This window comes from Hippocampus bargibanti, linkage group LG07, assembly GCF_051943395.1.
Source record: "Hippocampus bargibanti isolate YZ-2025 linkage group LG07, ASM5194339v1, whole genome shotgun sequence".
In the NCBI taxonomy this organism is placed as follows: Eukaryota; Metazoa; Chordata; class Actinopteri; order Syngnathiformes; family Syngnathidae; genus Hippocampus; species Hippocampus bargibanti.
The window spans coordinates 24,550,817-24,568,548 of record NC_142740.1 but is presented as its reverse complement, the minus strand read 5'-3'; the positions used below and the strand labels follow the sequence as shown (position 1 = coordinate 24,568,548).

Below are 17,732 nucleotides of genomic sequence, written 5' to 3'. Positions count from 1 at the left end.
TTCCCTTCAAGGGGTCCTTCCATGAAATAAGGCCTGTTGAATCTGTTGCTTCATCATTGGAACCCATCCTGGTTCACTTTCCTTGTCTTTCCTCTCTGGTTTATTTTATTTTTATTTTCTACCAAATCAAATTACAAGCTATTAATCAATGGCTCTCTCAATTTGTTTTTTCTAACCGTCTCCTTTCAAACAAAGGGAAAGTCAACAGTAAAAGTCCGTGTCTACTCGATGCTACCATTATCCAGCAAATAACTGACCGACCTACCTTAATGATGTCCATTTTCTTTCTTGAAAATGGCTTTAACATTAAATCTCCAAATACATTTCTTCTCCTCCTTCAGCCATTGTGGGTTGACAAAACTGCTGTTAAAGCAACGCAATATATTTGCGTATGCAGCTTGCTACCGTTAGCAGTGTGCTAGCTCTGGCTAGCATGCTATTGTCACCAGCGGCATTTAATCAGAGCAATTTTCGCAAACTATGATTGGCTATTGATTAGCCAATCATAGTTTGCAAAAGCTCTGACGTCGTCCAGCGCCTAAACAAGGCGTTGGTCCCCCTTTTGGGTTGCCAAATCGAGATCTGGTTGGTTGTGAAGGTGTCTAGGTAGATTTCTCACCCTGGTAACAAATGATGTCTGACATGTGATTGGTTAAATGATGAAATATGAAAACACGTCTGACAAAATATAATTAACATTAATACGCGATTCTGATATTTTTAGGCCAGCAGAGAAGCCTTTGCAGGCCTTGACGGCCTGCCACTGATAAAAGTATACACAACAGAAAAATGAAGCACAGTTACAAAGTTTCTGTGCTCAGGTTTCTGTAACTTGGTTCAAAGCCACCTTTATGGCTTTGTGTAACATAGTGTAGAAATCAGAGAACAGTGTGTATGTTATGTTTACACATGGTAAAAATAACCAGGATCAGTGCAGAGATAGAACAAACAGTCCAAGAGGAAATTAAATCCACATTTCACTCTGCGTGACGATGAGTCTTTAGCAGCTCTGAGCCCAGAAAATTGCAAGTGGAATTTTTGGGCCAGAGAAGTGCGCAATAAGACCTGTCAGCGGGCCGACTTCAACCTGTAATTGTTGTTTGGAGCCGCTGGGTGTGGCCTGTTTCCAGCGAGCGGCGCCTCTGGCAAGAATATATTTTTGACTGACTTTGTTGCAGAACACCATGTACCATTTCGCAAACGGGTAACATGAAAAAAGAGGCACACAAGTGAACCGTGTTAATCTAGTATTTATTGAAAATAAGGAACACAATTTGGAAACTTTGGTGATACGTATATGTATATTTTTCTGGTATAAAAATAAATTCATTGCATTTTTCATGGAGGACAATACAGTTGAGCCTGAATACTTTTTTTTTGCTTTCATTAACATTTTTATGAACAAAAGTCATCATCCCAGAGTTATTTTTTTGTGTGTGGAATGTTCTTGTCCGTACACTCCAGAGGCATCTCCATTTTAAAGCTTGTCCTAAGTGTGTTCTGGTTGAGCTTCCTAAAGCGGCTCAGACCAACGAGGCATCTGGCTCCCATCAAAAGCTTCCAAGATACACAGTTCAGAGGTCTGCATCTTCTTTTCATGAGCAGCTTGGGGAACCTTATCAGTGAGCCTCGTTGCACTTTAATAAACACAAAATCCATTTTCGCACAAATCCATCCACTAACAATCAGATGCTTCCAAGTTGTGCAATATGTTTATTTTCTAACTTCCTCTTTCATAACGGATGCTTAAGGCACGTGTACATATTTTTTTTTACTGCATGCATAAAACACGTTTCCCTCTGGCACCAACTATCAATACAACGTTCATTTGCAATATGTGCTTAATTAACAGTAGAAATTGTCACAGGCACTTGCGTCTTTTGGCTTCCATTTTGAAGCCAGGACAAAAAGGGACGTACGAAACTGAACAATAATTGCACTCGTGTTTACACCGTTCCAACATGACAACATGATCGTAAACATGTCAAGTGACAACAAGGCACTTAACACCTGACCTCACCCTTTTACACAACCCATATTCTTTAAATCTCAATTTCAGGTGAAGGAATCTTTGTTTGGGAAGTGTTTGTAGCTCACATTGTCAGGATTTAAAAAAAAAAGAGAGCAGAAAAGTTGTTGTTTTTTAATCACTGACATGGAGCTAACTGCTTCCATCTTAGCAGAACCGCAAGGAGTTCACATAAAGACTGGAAACAAAGCAGGGGCTTGCTCCTCCGTCCGTCTCCAAGCCCCCCAATGGTGGCGACGGCGCCAACTTTCACCCGCGGGGTTCACCGCAGTCTCTCGGTGACACTGGTACATCCAGGTGCCACTTTTCAAAGAGGAGGAATCGGATAAATCTCCCCGATTCGCCGGATTAATCTACATCGCTGCGCACTTAGTCAAGTGTCTTGCAGTTCAGCACGTCATGCAGCGAGGCCTCATGTGGAAAGGTTGGGGGTTGGGGTCAACCTGGAGAAATAAAAAACAAGGAATTGAATGGTTTTTTTGTCCCGATGTGAAAATTAATCCCATTCACACCATTGACTTTGCGGGTAAAAAAAACAATCCAAATTTCATTCATAACATAATCCATCACACGCTATAAATGCTAACAATGGCGGCCGTTTTTTCGTTTTTTTTTTTCTCACCTCACTGTACACAGGTGGCGGTCGGAAGCGAAACTCCTGTACAAATGCCATCAGGGGCCGCTCGAGGATCCCACTCAGATCTTCGGCCGGCTGCGAGGCCGCAGCGTTGTTGTTGCCGCACTGCTCTGCCTCCCCATCCGCCACTACAGAGCTGTACTCTGGAGGAGCTACAGGAGAACAAACACAATTACTTTGCTTTTCTGACTCATAACAGAGTAGAACGGGTCCAAACGTGAAATTGCTGACTCCTCACGATGGATTCAATCTCGTCTGAAAAATATGCTTTTCGGCCTTGTGCCAAATTCACATTTAAAAAGCATCCAATTTAATGCCCACGCACTGATTACACTTGAAAACTTTATTTGATTATTTAATCAGAGGTCTTTTTCAATCACTTAACTCATTCACTGCCAAATTATTCGGGAATTGAGCTCCATTCCCATTGTTTTTTCACGCTTGGGTGTCAATAAAGCGCTGGCCATGGCTTCTGGCAATGATTTTCCCCCTTCACAAGGGGGCAGCATTTCTCTTTTTCCCATTTTAGCGCTTTGTTCCAGCTTCAGCTGTTGTGAAACCGCTTTATCCAGGAATATGTATGTATTGCATTGTATTTTGGACAGCCACTCTCATTTCAAGCTCATATAACACCAGCCTTATATAATTTAGGAATTAACTCTTTTTTTTCTGATGAAAGAAGAGAGTCTAAGGTTTCTAACGCTGTGTTGAATGATTATGTAGTCCTAATACACAATATTTTACGGGTCCTGGAATTTGAGTGACTATGACAAAAACTCTGGCACTGGAGCGGACACATGGTTTGGCAGTGAATGAGTTAACAGTTATGAGAATGGGGGTGGTTCTCATCTCACCATAGTTCTCCTTCTTTTTAATGCAAAGACATAATTAAGTTTGAACATTATGCTTTGGTTGTCTTGAATTATGTTGACCGCTGCTCAAAACAAATGTTATTCATTTATTTGAATGGAAAAAAACAAATGTCTGGCAATGAATGAGTTCAGTGAGTTTGGTTTAGCAATATCGCTTATTTGTGAAATGCTAAGCAATTTAGGCACCAAAAATATGATACAAAACTTGAGTAATACCTCGTAAACATTTAAAAATGCATTCAAATGTCCATGTTGAGTACCGTATTTCCGATGTATCAGGCGCACCGGATTATAAGGCGCACTTTTAATGAGTGACAAACGTTTTCCAAATATAAGTCACACCACATTATAAAGTGCTACAGTAGAGGCTGGGGTTACGCAGTACAGTAAGACCTCAACTTACAAACACCTTATCTTACAAACTTTTTGTCTTACAAACGTCAAATTTCTGAAAATTAAACCTTATAATAAGCACTATTTTCATAATACACACCCACCACGGCTGGCGGAGTGATCTTCGGCGGAAGCGCACGACCGAACAGCATCAGAGGTTAAGTTACCAACAGTCCTTATGGAAGGTGACTCTCCTTCCATAAGCCATCAACGACCATCAAAAAGGTAAATAAAACTTTATTTTACAGCACAGTTTATTTCTTTAATTACAGTCCTCATGTAATGCGCCTCTCTTTCCAAACAGCAATTCCCTTTGACCTTCGACCTCCAACGCCATCCATCCATCAAGCCATCAATGACCATCACAAATGTAAATAAAGTGACTTTATGATACAATGCAGTGTATTTCTTTCATTACAATACAATAGCACATTTATTATACATAGAATAAGGTATGTTGTGTGTAGTTTTAAGGCTTATTTAGTTGAAAAGTATATTTTATGGAAACCCGGGAACGGATTATTCCCATTTTAATGGTTTCCTATGGGATTTTTTTTTTTTTAGATATACACTTTTCGCCTTACACACTCTGTCTGGGAACCAATTAAGTTCGTAAGTTGAGGTCTCACTGTACTTCTACAGGAGGAAATTGAGTGGTTGCAAGACCTGTTGTGGCTCAACATGACTTTACATATAAGGCACACCTGCGCATAAGCCGCAGGGTCATCTTTTGAAGAAAATCAAGGCTTTTGGGTGCTTGGACAATACAATGAATGTTACTTACGCTCAGGCTGCTCTGGGATGGCCAGACGAAGCCACTCAAGATTGACGCTGTACTGGCTGCTGATGCTTGAAGTCCTACTTCCAAAAGGATGAAGTGGAATGGTGCCGATGACCAATGGCAGCTCAAGAAACAGTTTGGAGGTTCCCGGGACATCGACACACACCTATTGGTAACAAGAAGGCAATTATTTCCGGGTAGGGTGGTGAGTAGGGCAGATCCAAAACAGCAAACAAAAATTGTAAACAATCCAGGAATTGAGCGGACCTTAAGCATGTATTCCACTTTAATGATGCGACACTGCAGGATGGACGGACCCACGGGGGGGATCTTGATCGCACGGCCGTGCCACGTCTCCCTGCACCTGGCGCCCACCACGTCGCCGCTCAGTGTAGCCACCACGGCGCGCTTCTGCTTCATGGTGCCACGGGCGACGAATGTCTGAGTCTGAGTGATGTACGCTTTGGGCACGATTGACCGCGAAGTAGAATTGTCAAACTCTGCAAAAACAGGGATGACCTCGCCTGTGGAGACAAAAGGGGAGGATGTTACGGTGGAGTTAACAGCAGATGGCTTGAGGAGCGTGCGATGAGAACAAAAGGAGCATCGCCGATACATATGTGGAACTGTCGCTTGGAATTGAAGCGGATTTACAGTACTTGGGACAGGAGATGTGAGACAATCTGTTTTCGTCAAAAGAGGCTACAGTTTCGTGTTTGCTTTCAATATTTAGCTTGTAGCAGACATGCACATTCCACCACAATGTCTTCCACTTCATCTAAAACTGCTTCACAATAATAATAATAATAATAATAATAATAATAATAATAATAATAATAATAATAATAATAATAATAATAAATTACATTTTAAGCACATTTGAAAGCTCTCAAGGACACTTTACAGTCACAGACAAGCATAGGTATTATAATATATAAAATACAATCACAAAATACAATTATAAATAGAAACAAGAGAGAGCTACACAGACCATGCAATTTTAAATAGGTGGGTTTTGAGATGGGACTTGAAGGTGGGAAGAGAATCGATGTTACGAATGTTGTTCAAGCAACAAAGAGTGTGCAGAAAGTGCTTCAGATTGAATGACTGTCTGTGTCTTTGTGTCGTGATATTATTTGTTATTTTCTTTTTTTTTGTTCTTTTATTCAAGATGGTGCCACGTCAGTGGCTGCCTTCCCAGCAACTCCTGTATATTGTTTTTCTACGTCTTTCTTTCCTTTCCATTTCCTTCCATAACTTTGCTACTTTGAAATGTAAATGTCTCCACTGCGAGACTAATAAAGGCTAATGCAATCCAAATCCAGATAAATGAATGATATAATCATGATATACCAACATGCATGCATACTTTATAAGTGAATCTATATCATTGTGCATCTTTTTCAAGAATTTAGAAAATGCATAGAGTACAAGAGGCAAGTCCAAAGTGAAAGATTTGCACCCTTTCAAAGTAGTACGACGTGGTGCCTTAACATGCCAGGGAGCACTGAGCTCTGCGACATGCACATGTGTAGCCTCATTAAGAAACACTGAGAAGAGGACAAGAAGGTCCTTTATTTACTTATGGAGCACACGAGCACTGTTGTTTGTATGCTCTATAGACTCTTAGGTGTCTCTTTAAAGTGACATTTTGTATTATACGCTAACATTAACTCATTCACTGCCAGACATGTGCAACAAAAATGTGTCCACTCCAGTTCCAGGGTTTTTGTCATTTTCACTCGAATTCCAGGGCCTACAGGATATTGAATTTTAGGACTACATAAAGATGCAATGCAGCGTAAGAAATATTAGACTCTCTTCTTTCATCAAAAAAAAAGAGTTAATTCCCAAGTTATATGGTTCTGGAGTTATATGAACTTGTAACTGGGGGCGGCTGTCTAAAATACAATGCAATAAATACATGTAGGTTTATATAGTGCTTTAACAACAGCTGATGCTGTAACAAAATGCTACCATGGAAAAAAAGGGAAATCCTGGCCCCTCGTGGAAGGGAAAAACATTGCCAGAGGTCTGCCCAGCACTTTATCGGCACCCAAGGAAGAAAAACCAAAACCCGAATAAATTCTATGTCATATTTTCAATCCTCCCCCCCCAAAAAAAAACAGAAATTGCAGTGAATGAGTTAAGATAGCAGATCTTCTTTGGGTGGAATTATAACATTGGAGTGAGTGTATAAATACTAATCCATTTTTGCCAGAATCTTCTATTTGGGGTGACAAATACAAAATTATGGTAGCGTGCAATGTCTCTTATTCAGACACGCGAGTGTTGTTTTCATCGCCTCAAAGTGATGCTATATGATAGTCTGGCATTTATTGACATCCAAAAGAGTGAAAACAAATGCCAGGGAATGCTTATGAAACTTAAAGAACAATTCAATAAGCTCAAATGTGTATATAGCATGTTGCATGGTAAAGTTTTGTATATTGTCACACACAACGGGGGGTACATTGTCGACCCGATTTGCCTTTCCCAATTAGAAGGTACCAGACAGTGTAAAGTCCATTTTCAGCATACACTAAAGTGAAATTACCAAACATGGTTCCTAAAGTGAGAAAAGGTTGATTTTGCATAATCTTACCTGGGGTATATCCTTTACGGTCTATTTTCGCAGTAACAGAAACTTGTCCAAAATTTCTGTACCACGTCCGCGCCATCTTATCCTTCGTTCCTGCCTGTGGTGCCTGAGAATGAAGAACAAGCAAAACATGATTGTAAATGTACTTGAAAAATTCACGAGACCAGAGTGAAATAAATGAATAAGGCAGTGGAGGAGGCTGACCAGTAGCGCTGGTGTGTTTATGTCAATAGGCTCAATGACGGTAAATTCCTTCTTTATTTTCTTGACGGAGGCCCAGGGGCGATGCAGCTTGACCTTGACCCAGTAACGAATGCTGCCATGTTTCCCCTCAAAGGAGGTGACCATCGTCTCCTCTGGTAACTGGAAGCTGAATGGGAATTCATGTCTGCCTGCAGGAAGGACGGTCACTTCGCCATTATCTAAGGAAGACAAAGGAGACACCGCTCGGAAAATTTTGACTTTATTCTCCCAGGAATCACATTTCATTTCATATAAAACGTTTGATTCGCTCATTCACTGCCAGACATATGCAAAAATGTGTCCACTCCAATGCCAGGGTTTTTGTCATTGTCACTTGAATTCCAGGACCCAAACAATATTGAGTTTTATGACCACATAAACATTCAATACAGCATTAGAAAATTTACTCTCTTCTTTCATCAGACAAAAAAAAAAAAAGAGTTAATTCCAAAATTAAATGGGTCTGGCGATATATGAGCTTGAAATGAAGGTGACTGTCCAAAATTCAATGCAATACAGACATATTGCTTTATATGATGCTTTAACAACAGCTGAAGCTAGAACAATGTGCTATCGGCAACCAAGCATGGAAAAAAAAAAACCTGAACAAATTCGGGAATGGCGCTCCACGTCATATTTTCAATTCCTGAATAAATTCGGAAATGGCAGTGAATGAGTTAATAGCATCGGAAAAGTTGATTTTCTTTAACTTGTTAATCTTGTTTAGCATGAACTAATTCATTGAAAGGTAAAGATATATGCCGACAACATTCATCGTAGAAAATCATACAAAACTACACTCAAATATAATTCCCTTTGCCACCGTCACATTAGCTCGATTGCTCTGAGGGGCATTGTGCTGACAGGGAACATGTTTTCCTCAAGCCCTTCTTAACTGATCACCCCCACCCCCCAAGTTGTTGTCTGCGAAGACCCACGAACACGTGTTTTTGTTTAATGTGTTTATGTCCCTTTTTTGTCCCAAGCTCCCATTTGAGCTCCCAGTACAATGCTGAGTCGGTGAATGTGTTATGATACACCTGCACATATCTTCTCTTACTCATAGTATAAGCACAATATATTTTGATTCACACAATATATTATTGATTCAAAGTTGATCGAAAAAAAAAACAAGTTCAATGAAGAACAGCATTGCGCAACTTTAGACTGAAACCCTGGCAATGCATTTCCTTTGTTTTCACCAAACGTGCCCGAAGACTGAGAGGGCAGGAGAAAAACAAAGAACGACTCGATTTTTTTTAAGTGTCTTGTGCTATTCCTTTTAAGTGCTGTTTTCATACTGACAGCGTGGCTGTGGCACAATGGTATCCTAATTGAACAAGTTTACTTATTATGGGACCCGTAAACAATGACCACATCTCTACAAATATGAAACTTGAATTGGGAGTGTGTTTCAACTCTTTATTAAAACGTCAGTACACACTTTTTTAAGATGACAAGTGTCGCTAAATATTGAACCGTTTTGAGGAAATACGTTGTGAGAACAGAAGGCTCGGGTGATGGATGGATAAAAGATGCCAAATTGTGAATTACAAACCACACTGTATGCAGTTTCAACAAAATAATAGCAAGTGTCTTCCAATAAGCAACAGGAAGGCATTTCCTTGGCATGCAGGTTCTCTGGCACCCTGTGGTGATGCACATACACTAATAATTGAGTGCACCTCCAAAGAAGGGATGCACCCTTCGCCGAGGACTGACCTGCCTGCAGCAGCACCTCTCTGCGGTTCAAGTACTCCACCTCGTCGCTATAGTTTTGCGTATAGGTGGTGCTGGAGCCTGCCGAGCGGGACTCGGTCCATTGCACTTTGGCGAAACCTTCGGCGTGAAGCTTCAGCGAGTCCACGCGACTCTCCCCGGTAAATTCCAGCACCACTCGACCGGACACTATGTCTCCGCTGCTGTACACGGGAGGACAGTCCAAGTCCGGGGCGTCGAAGACGATGTCCAACTTTTTTAACTTGTCGAAAATCATTTTTTGCGACTTGTCTTTAAGTTCTTCCTTTTGGCCTAAGGGGGAGCTAGTGATATTAAGATGTTGACGTTTGCCAGTTTAGAGTCGAGACTGTTTTGCAGTTTCGGTTGAAGGCCTATTTGCAGGAGGACGGGGTGGGCGGGGCGGCACGAAGATTGATTATGTAAGCCTCGGGAGAGGGCTGAAAGCTCGGCGATGATGCCTTCACGGACTCCTCCTTCGCAAAGACGTTTCACAATTTTATCAGTCAGTTGTACAGTGGCTCTATTTAATTATAAGTGTTAATATCTGAAATTAAACCAATGAATTGACAACCTGTAAAAAAAGATGAGGTTGTTTGCATCAGGTACTGAAAACATAGAAAAAGTATCAACAGTGCCAGTATTGATGTTTCCTCATTATTTGATATAACATACATGTTAAATCTCACGATTTGGTCGGGAGACTCCCAATTTTGACCACAAGATTCACTTCATAAAGCAACTATTCATTTGTAAGGTGGAAGAAAAGAAAATGTAAACAAACAAACAAACATGTTTATACTAACTGAATGTATAAATAAACAATGAAAACATGTTTGTGTTTTATTTACACTTTTGTAACGCTCACATTATTTTAACACGCATCACGAATAAGAAAATCTCCCGATTTATGATTTCTGAAATTTAACATGTATTATACAAAGAAAATTTTGAAACTCGTATTCATTTTGGAGACAAAGGCAAAGCTTTAAAAATATGCCATGGCACAGACAGACTACCAAAACCCCCTAAAACGTCAGCACTGTTGTGGAATGAGAACGAAACTGATATAAAATACATAGGGAACACCGTCAAACGAATGCGTCGTTCTTAGGTCTTTTGTTTTCTCTGCGGCATTGTGCGGCGGTTATTGCCAAACTCCCACATTTCCGAGTTGGCTTTGAAAGCAACATTAAAAACATGCAGACAGGGTGTGGATATTACATCGAGGAAAACAGGGTCTTGACCATCTCGACTGCTGGTTCCAGGTTATTAGAAGAAAACCGATTTATACTTAGTATGCCTCAGTGTTATGTAGAACATGTCAGAAAAGGAAAATACGTTCACCCTTGCAGCCCCGACGCTGTTTACGCCGATTCATTCGTGTCACTTTGGACACTGTCAAGAAACTACACACTTTCAAAACAGCAACATGCACAAAGCAAGAAGCATCTCTCTTCGGGAAAACTGCTCATTTCAATCACTCTTTCAATTATACATTAGCTTTTTCCACCAGGACATTTCCATTGTGAGCTCCGTTTCTTCTATGTCAAAGGCCTGTTTATGACTGAGAGTTTTAGTGACTTAAAGGCAGGAAGGGCATGTACGATGGAACTTGTCTTACATCGCAGGGATTTGATGGACTAGAATGGAAGTCAGTAACAAAGGGAAGCAGAACGTGTTGCTTTTGATTTACAAAAAAGAGTCCTATATTGCTTTAGTTTAGGTCACCTGGAAGAATTTTACAGTGCATGCTACTGCTACTATGGCACATTTTTCAAGGGAAATGCAAGAACTGGGTCACCCTGAGCAGAATCCGTGTAGGAAAAAATGCATCAACCACACTTTAATTCAGTCCTGATCAACTTAAAGCCAGTAGTCCGAATCTTGAAAAACAAAGTTGTTTACCCTGTTCACTGGAGCAGGAAGTAGCTCTATAGTGGCGCCTGGTGTCTTGTTGAACGAAGTGTTTATAGTTGCGGAGCACAACTTGGCTAGGGATGTTTGAATGTGAGAACAGTTGAGGGAGCGTTACAAAGTTCTATGTCAAACAACAACTGACTGCCCTTTGCTCTTCAGTATGTCTATTTATGGAACGTGTCAAACGAACAAGAGATAGCACAGTGTTTGCGTTTTAACCCATGTGGCCTTAAAAAAAACGCTAGAACTTCCTAGTTAGGAAAAGGTCAGGGGACATGCGCACACATCTTGCAGTTTTGAGGTTTGGGATTCAAATCAGTGTGAAGTTGACATGTTCTCCCTTTTATCCAAGGCTTGCCTCTAATTTGTTCTTAACTCATTCACTGCCATTCACTGCAAAAACGTGTCCACTACAGTGCCATGGGTTTTGTCATTGTCACTCGAATTCCAGGACCCACAGAATATTGAGTTTTAGGACTACATAAACATTCGATGCAGCGTAAGAAACCTTAGACTCTCTTTTTCATCAGAAGAAAAAGAGTTAATTCCTAAATTATAGAGGTCCGGAGTTATGAGCTTGAAATGAGGGCAGATGTACAAAATACAATACAAACAGATAATAATACATTTCATTTATAAGCGCCTTTAAAAACTCTCAAGGACACTTTACAGTCACAGGATATTTTTTCTGCGGGTGAGCAGCGGCAGCCACACGCACCAGAGTTCACTCAACCCGGAATAACAAAGTAAAAAAATGTCTCAATGTAAAAAGATGAGTATCTACAGTGATCTACAGACTACAGTGATCCTTCACTACTTTGCAGTTCACTTACTGCGGTTTGGTTTATATCGTGCTTTTACAACAGCTGAAGCTGCAACAAAGCGTTAAAATGGAAAAAGGGAAATGCTGCCCCATTGTGGAAAGGGTAAAAACACTGCCAGAGGCGATGGCCAGCGCTTTATCGGCACCCAAACAAGAAAAAACAAAACCCAAACAAATTCGGGAATGGCGCTCTGTCATCTTCTCAATTCCAGAATAAATTCGTGAATGGCAGTGAATAAGTTAATTGTGCATGTGAGGGGGAATGCTTGTTGCTTAGCAGCCCTTTCCTAAAACAGGAAATTGGCTTGTTCACAGTAGAAGGACTTTTCCAAAATCAAGAACAAATTCAATTATTGATTGAATGGATGACTGTCAGAATAGTCTGCGGGTGATAAGACCAGTGTATATCTACACGTGCCCTGCAATTTATTGGCAACCAGTCAGAGGGATATCAACTCACCTCTAGATCAAAATCAGCTGACATGTTGTCGAGCTCACAACTCGAAGAGAAACGATACAAAAAAAGTCCAAATGTGAAAACAAGCCAGAAAAGAGGTCATGGCGCCACCTGCTGGTAAGTTGGTGGCAGCTGCCCGCATTGGTCCTGATCAGCTGACCACCATAGCTTGTCACAAAAGCCCGATGGCCAAGCTGCCTTTGAAAATAACTTTGACCTATAAAGCATCCTCCATAAATGTGTATATATTAAGCTTCAGTCGCGGAGTGAAACCTAACGGTAAAACCAGCTCCTTAACTACCCCAATCACGGTGCCATATAACAGATACGGACTATCAGACTTTCTGAGAACATGGCATTAAATTAATACCGTGTTTCATCTAGAAGTATGTTGGTATGTGTTTAAAATTGCATTTTTTTAAACACATCAAGCCCGTCATACTTCCTCTTTGCAATAAATCCTCATGCCTTGGTTTGAGTAGCTTGTCAACATTCAACCATAAACACTGAACTATCATCCGTGAAAAAAAATGTCCCAATGAACCAGCCTCACATCGCCATGAAAAAAAAAAAAACACACACACAAGCTAGACCGCAAATAAGGTCTAGAACAGAAAGGCCAATGGTGTTAAAAACATTTATTTTGGCCCAAGTAACTGGGTCAAGTTAGATTGCAAATGATAATAAAAAAGACAAATGATGACTGAGGACAGATAAGCAATCATTTATTTTGGTGTTTGTTACGCACAACGATGAAGTAGCCGAATACATTCAGGAATGGCGCTCTACGTCATATTTTCAATTCCCAAATAAATTCGGGAATGGTAGTGAATGCAAAATTTCCCGATTGTGCAACTATAAAAGCCTTTCTGATTCTGAATGAGTTAAATGTAAATGGTCGATTGCCCTATGAATGAGTATGCCTTGCCTGAGAAGACAGGATTTTTTTTAAACAGAATAAGACAGGTACTGAGAGAGAGACAAAGATTGATTGCCTCACAATGTCAGAGGGAGGTGGTTATACATGCAATTTATCACGAGCCACGTGTCCAGTCTCACCAAGTTGATTGGTCAAACCAAACTGCACTGTGTTGAAAACACTTGATGAAACATTAACTGGCATCGACTGTTTATTCACCAGGTATGATGCAAACTTTCAAGTTAAATTTCAATTTCGTATCTCCAGAAATATGTGGGCGCGGGTTTATTTTCTATGAATTTATAGCTTAGATTGCATTTATTAGCTCACTGACATATGTGGAAAGCGTTTCTGTCAATCTGGAGTTTCTCTGACAGTGTTTCCCGACGTTTCTTGAAACAAAGCACATTTCATCATTTAATTAATGGTTTCATTGTTCTGGTGCTGATTGTTCTTTTAATTGTAAAGTGTCCATGGGTGCTTTGAAAAGTGCTGGTGAATTATCTTTGATTAAATGTATTATTATTAAATGTATTAATTAAATGTGTTATTATTACCTCACTCGAATGAAAAAAATATACTCCATCCAACAAAAATTGACAGTTTAGTGAGACCTCAACTTACAAACACCTCAACTTACAAACTTTTCATCTTACAAACGTCAAATTTATGAAAATTAAACCTTATAATAAGCAATATTTTCATAATACACACCCACCACGGCTGGCGGAGTGATCTTCGGCGGAAGCACACAACCAAACAGCACCAACAGTCCTTATGGAAGGTGACTGTCCTTCCATAGGCCATCAACGACCATCAAAAAGGTAAATAAAACTTTATTTTACAGCACAGTTTATTTCTTTAATTACAGTCCTCATGTAATGTGCCTCTCTTTCCAAACAGCAATTCCCTTTGACCTTCGACCTCCAACGCCATTCCATCAAGCCATAAATGACCATCACAAATGTAAATAAAGTGACTTTATGATACAATGCAGTGTATTTCTTTCATTGCAATACAATAGCACATTTATTATACATAGAATAAGGTATATTGTGTGTAGTTTTAAGGCTAATTTAGTTGAAAAGTATATTTTATGGAAACCCGGGAACGGATTATTCCCATTTTAATGGTTTCCTATGGGAAATGATTTTTTGAGACACACACTTTTCGCCTTACACACTCTGTCTGGGAACCAATTAAGTTCGTAAATTGAGGTCTCACTGTAATTTGGTATTTTCCGCCCCCTAGTGGAAGATAATTTAATTGTTATGTCTGTCACTATATGCTGCGGATATAGATATACATTTTCAACAAATTTACACTATTTACAGTAAAAATTGCTGGGCCAATCAAGTTAAACTGCATCATATATGGCACAATAAATGAAGATCTTTAACAGAACATTACAGTGGTATGCAACTCATTGCAAAATACATTGATTAATCCCCAAATAGCTACTGACATTGAAATTTAACAGTTCAGCAAAAACGTGACAATGACACCATGAGAATAATACTGTTATTTTATACGCCAAAGCTTTTAAATCTTAAATTAGGGTTGGAAATTCCTTCTTATCATTTAGACACATACTCCTGTGTTGTATGCCAACTAGAATGATTAGAGTAATAAAATGTTTTATTACGTTTACATTATAAGGCACATTTATTATTCCTCACTGGTCCAATTCTTTGTAGCTCAGTGTTAATTCATTTAATTATATGTTTGTTGTGAAGTACAATAACTGTTTAGAAGGAAAAAAAACGTAAATAAAATGTGGAATAACCTGAAAATTGTGGTTTTCATTACTGGTGCTTTAAAATCGGCAATAAAAAAAGTTTGCTGGTCCTTAAACGTGTACTTGTCTCAACCTGACCATTAAACAAAAAAGGTCGGGGACCATATTTATTAGACACTCTCTGACTGACTAGGATGACTTTGCTCCCCCAAAACCACTCATCTTTGCAAGTTCACATGACATTTTCTTTCATAAAATTGATACTACTGATGACTTTTGTATTACTAACCTCTGATCAGATGCTGCCTCTTTCTGAAATAAGTGAACCTTGAGGTGTAGTCGTTATAGACGGAGTTCATGCCGCGGTTCTCCAGCCAGTGTGCAGTAGCTACACCTCGTCCTTGCACTTTCATGGAGTGCACTTTCGTGTCCCTGCAGAGCTCCAACACCACTTGGCCTGAAACCACCTCTCCTCCAGTGAAGGCAGCATCTCCCTCACCATCCAGCTCCAATTTGAAGGACTTAATTGGGTTCAATTTTAATGACATTTCTGTGTTTCAAGGGAAATAACACAGGTATGGTGCAGTTAGTACATTGAATACTGTCCTATTGTTTTTGGGGGGCGGGGGGAATCCCACTATAAAAATAAACATCCCATGTAAAGGGACAATCAAAAAGCAACCATACAGAACGGAGCATTGCAAATGCACTGCAAATATCTTCATACTATTCTGCTTTGGTTATTTATATACATTGCACACTTGGTTGCCAAACACAAATGGGAACTTTCATACTTCCACCACGGTGACAGCAAGCAGATTAAATGATGTCACATTTCAGCCAATCAGGTTTAAGAAATGGCTTCACGCCTTACAAATGCAGACTATTTGTTTATGGATCGTTGCAACGTCAAGCTGTTGATGTTCGTGACTCACCAGCGGGACATGAGGAATCCTCTCGAAGAACTGAAGAGAACTTGAGCAAACTGTGAGGAGACGCCGTCGGACGTGTAAGGCAGCAATCTTTAAATAACATGTCTGCAATGCTTGAGCGCCCAACGACACTGTTTCACTTTTCCACCAATCACAATGGCCGCACGTGAGTCACGTCCGCCCACCAAACACGTCATTTCAAAGTTTTGTATCGATGATTTGTTTCTTTACCCGTTGACGTTGACAGAAACATAAATTTTAAAAAAAAAGTTATTTTACACAATTTCTTAAGTCTAACAATTGTGTGTTTTGGTTATTACGTGAATGTTTATCATTGATTCAAGTGGCTGCTATGCCATAATTTTGAAGGACTATTTTTGTCGACATTTTTGCTAGTCTCTATTTCTGAAAATTACTAATGCTACTGAAACCACCTCCCAATTCCAAACATACTGTATTGAAATGACCGTCAAAATAATATACCCGTTATATTTTCTATGTTGCACAACACAACATAATTATGTATGTTTTTTTTGCCATTACCCGAGTTCACTCTGATAACTGGCAGACGATACAAACAAAATGTTATCTTGAAAAAAAAGTTCTCCTCCCATTCGGTATGAAAATGAGACATTTTTCTTACTTGGTCCAGCTCACCTACTCATTTTATACCCTATCTTACGTTTAAGAGGAAAAAAACGAGCGAAAAATTAGGCTGTAACTAACGACTAACTTTCGATGAGAAGGTTTCTTCAGCCGTCATCTGTACAATTCAAAATTGTACAGATGACGGCTGAAGAAACCTTCTCATCGATGGACCACTCCTGTACGACTGAGAGTTTACACAGGCGTAACGACGAGCTTATTAACTTTGCAACGCTCAGGTCTGTTGTTTGAGCAAGCAGTGAAGCTAATAATGAGATGTCATCTGATTGGTTGTTCGGTGTATCAATCAAGCGAATGGATGGCTGATAGGCTGAAAGACAGTGTTTTTCAAAACAACACAACTTTATTTGTATAACGTCAGTTCAGGACAATGGCACATCACCTTGTCAAGTGATCAACCAACAGTACCTTGGAGATCGACTGGTGGATCGCGATCGATGTATTGAGCACAGATTTAATGCAGCATTAAATCTGACCAGCTCGGACAGTTATAGGAATTGTAGGTACAGGTACAGTATTTCATTTTCATCTGAAGTCAAGTAGAACACTAGTGTTTTGGATGGTGTACCCCATCAAAAAAAAACAAAAAACAAAAAAAAAAAGGGGGGAAATACAACAGCATGGTGTTGTGAAACAAATTAAAACGCTAAATAGAAAAAAAGTTAAACATGGCTTCATTTTAGAAAACTAGCACCAGACCAAAATTCACGTGCACATATCTACTTATATCCATAAAGTGACTGCTTTTACAGTACCTCTTCTATATATTTTATTATGCTTTCTTCCTTTCACAATTTGCTACTGAAAATTGGGAATTTCTCCATTGTTGTATAAATAAAGGGTTTCTTAATCTTATTCAAACCCTGAAATTATTTTAACATTCATTACAGTATTTTGAATTTTATGACCATTAAGCTTTGTCCTCCACAAAGGACATTTTATTTATATTTTGTTGTTGTTTTTATAGTAATAAAAATAATAAT

General features: G+C 39.5%; 2 protein-coding genes across 3 annotated transcripts in view; both read right to left on the bottom strand.

Annotated features, from left to right (window-relative positions):
- tmem38a (transmembrane protein 38A) overlaps window positions 1-17,732 on the bottom strand; it is a 211,604-nt gene that overhangs the window by 95,852 nt on the left and 98,020 nt on the right. The window lies entirely within an intron of this gene.
- Window positions 1,235-16,232, bottom strand: arrdc2 (arrestin domain containing 2). 2 transcript variants are annotated; one of them, XM_089000111.1, is made up of 8 exons: window positions 16,087-16,232; window positions 15,441-15,701; window positions 7,519-7,736; window positions 7,318-7,420; window positions 4,980-5,236; window positions 4,716-4,878; window positions 2,652-2,818; window positions 1,235-2,472 (listed from the first exon to the last, which is right to left on the bottom strand). In XM_089000111.1, exons 1-8 carry the CDS (start codon window positions 16,184-16,186, stop codon window positions 2,419-2,421), a joined length of 1,323 nt encoding a protein of 440 aa, XP_088856237.1. In that variant the 5' UTR covers window positions 16,187-16,232; the 3' UTR covers window positions 1,235-2,418. The 2 variants fall into 2 exon arrangements, with proteins under 2 accessions (XP_088856237.1, XP_088856238.1); XM_089000112.1 differs by lacking the exons at window positions 15,441-15,701; window positions 16,087-16,232 and adding an exon at window positions 9,280-9,661.

Coding starts and splice junctions, on each gene's coding strand:
- arrdc2 (XM_089000111.1), bottom strand. CDS start 16,186: ATGTTATTTAAAGATTGCTGCCTTACACGTCCGACGGCGTCTCCTCAC. Junction 4,879..4,979: donor AAGTGGAATACATGCTTAAG/GTCCGCTCAATT, acceptor TGTTACCAATAG/GTGTGTGTCGATGTCCCGGG. Junction 2,819..4,715: donor CATCCCAGAGCAGCCTGAGC/GTAAGTAACATT, acceptor GTTCTCCTGTAG/CTCCTCCAGAGTACAGCTCT.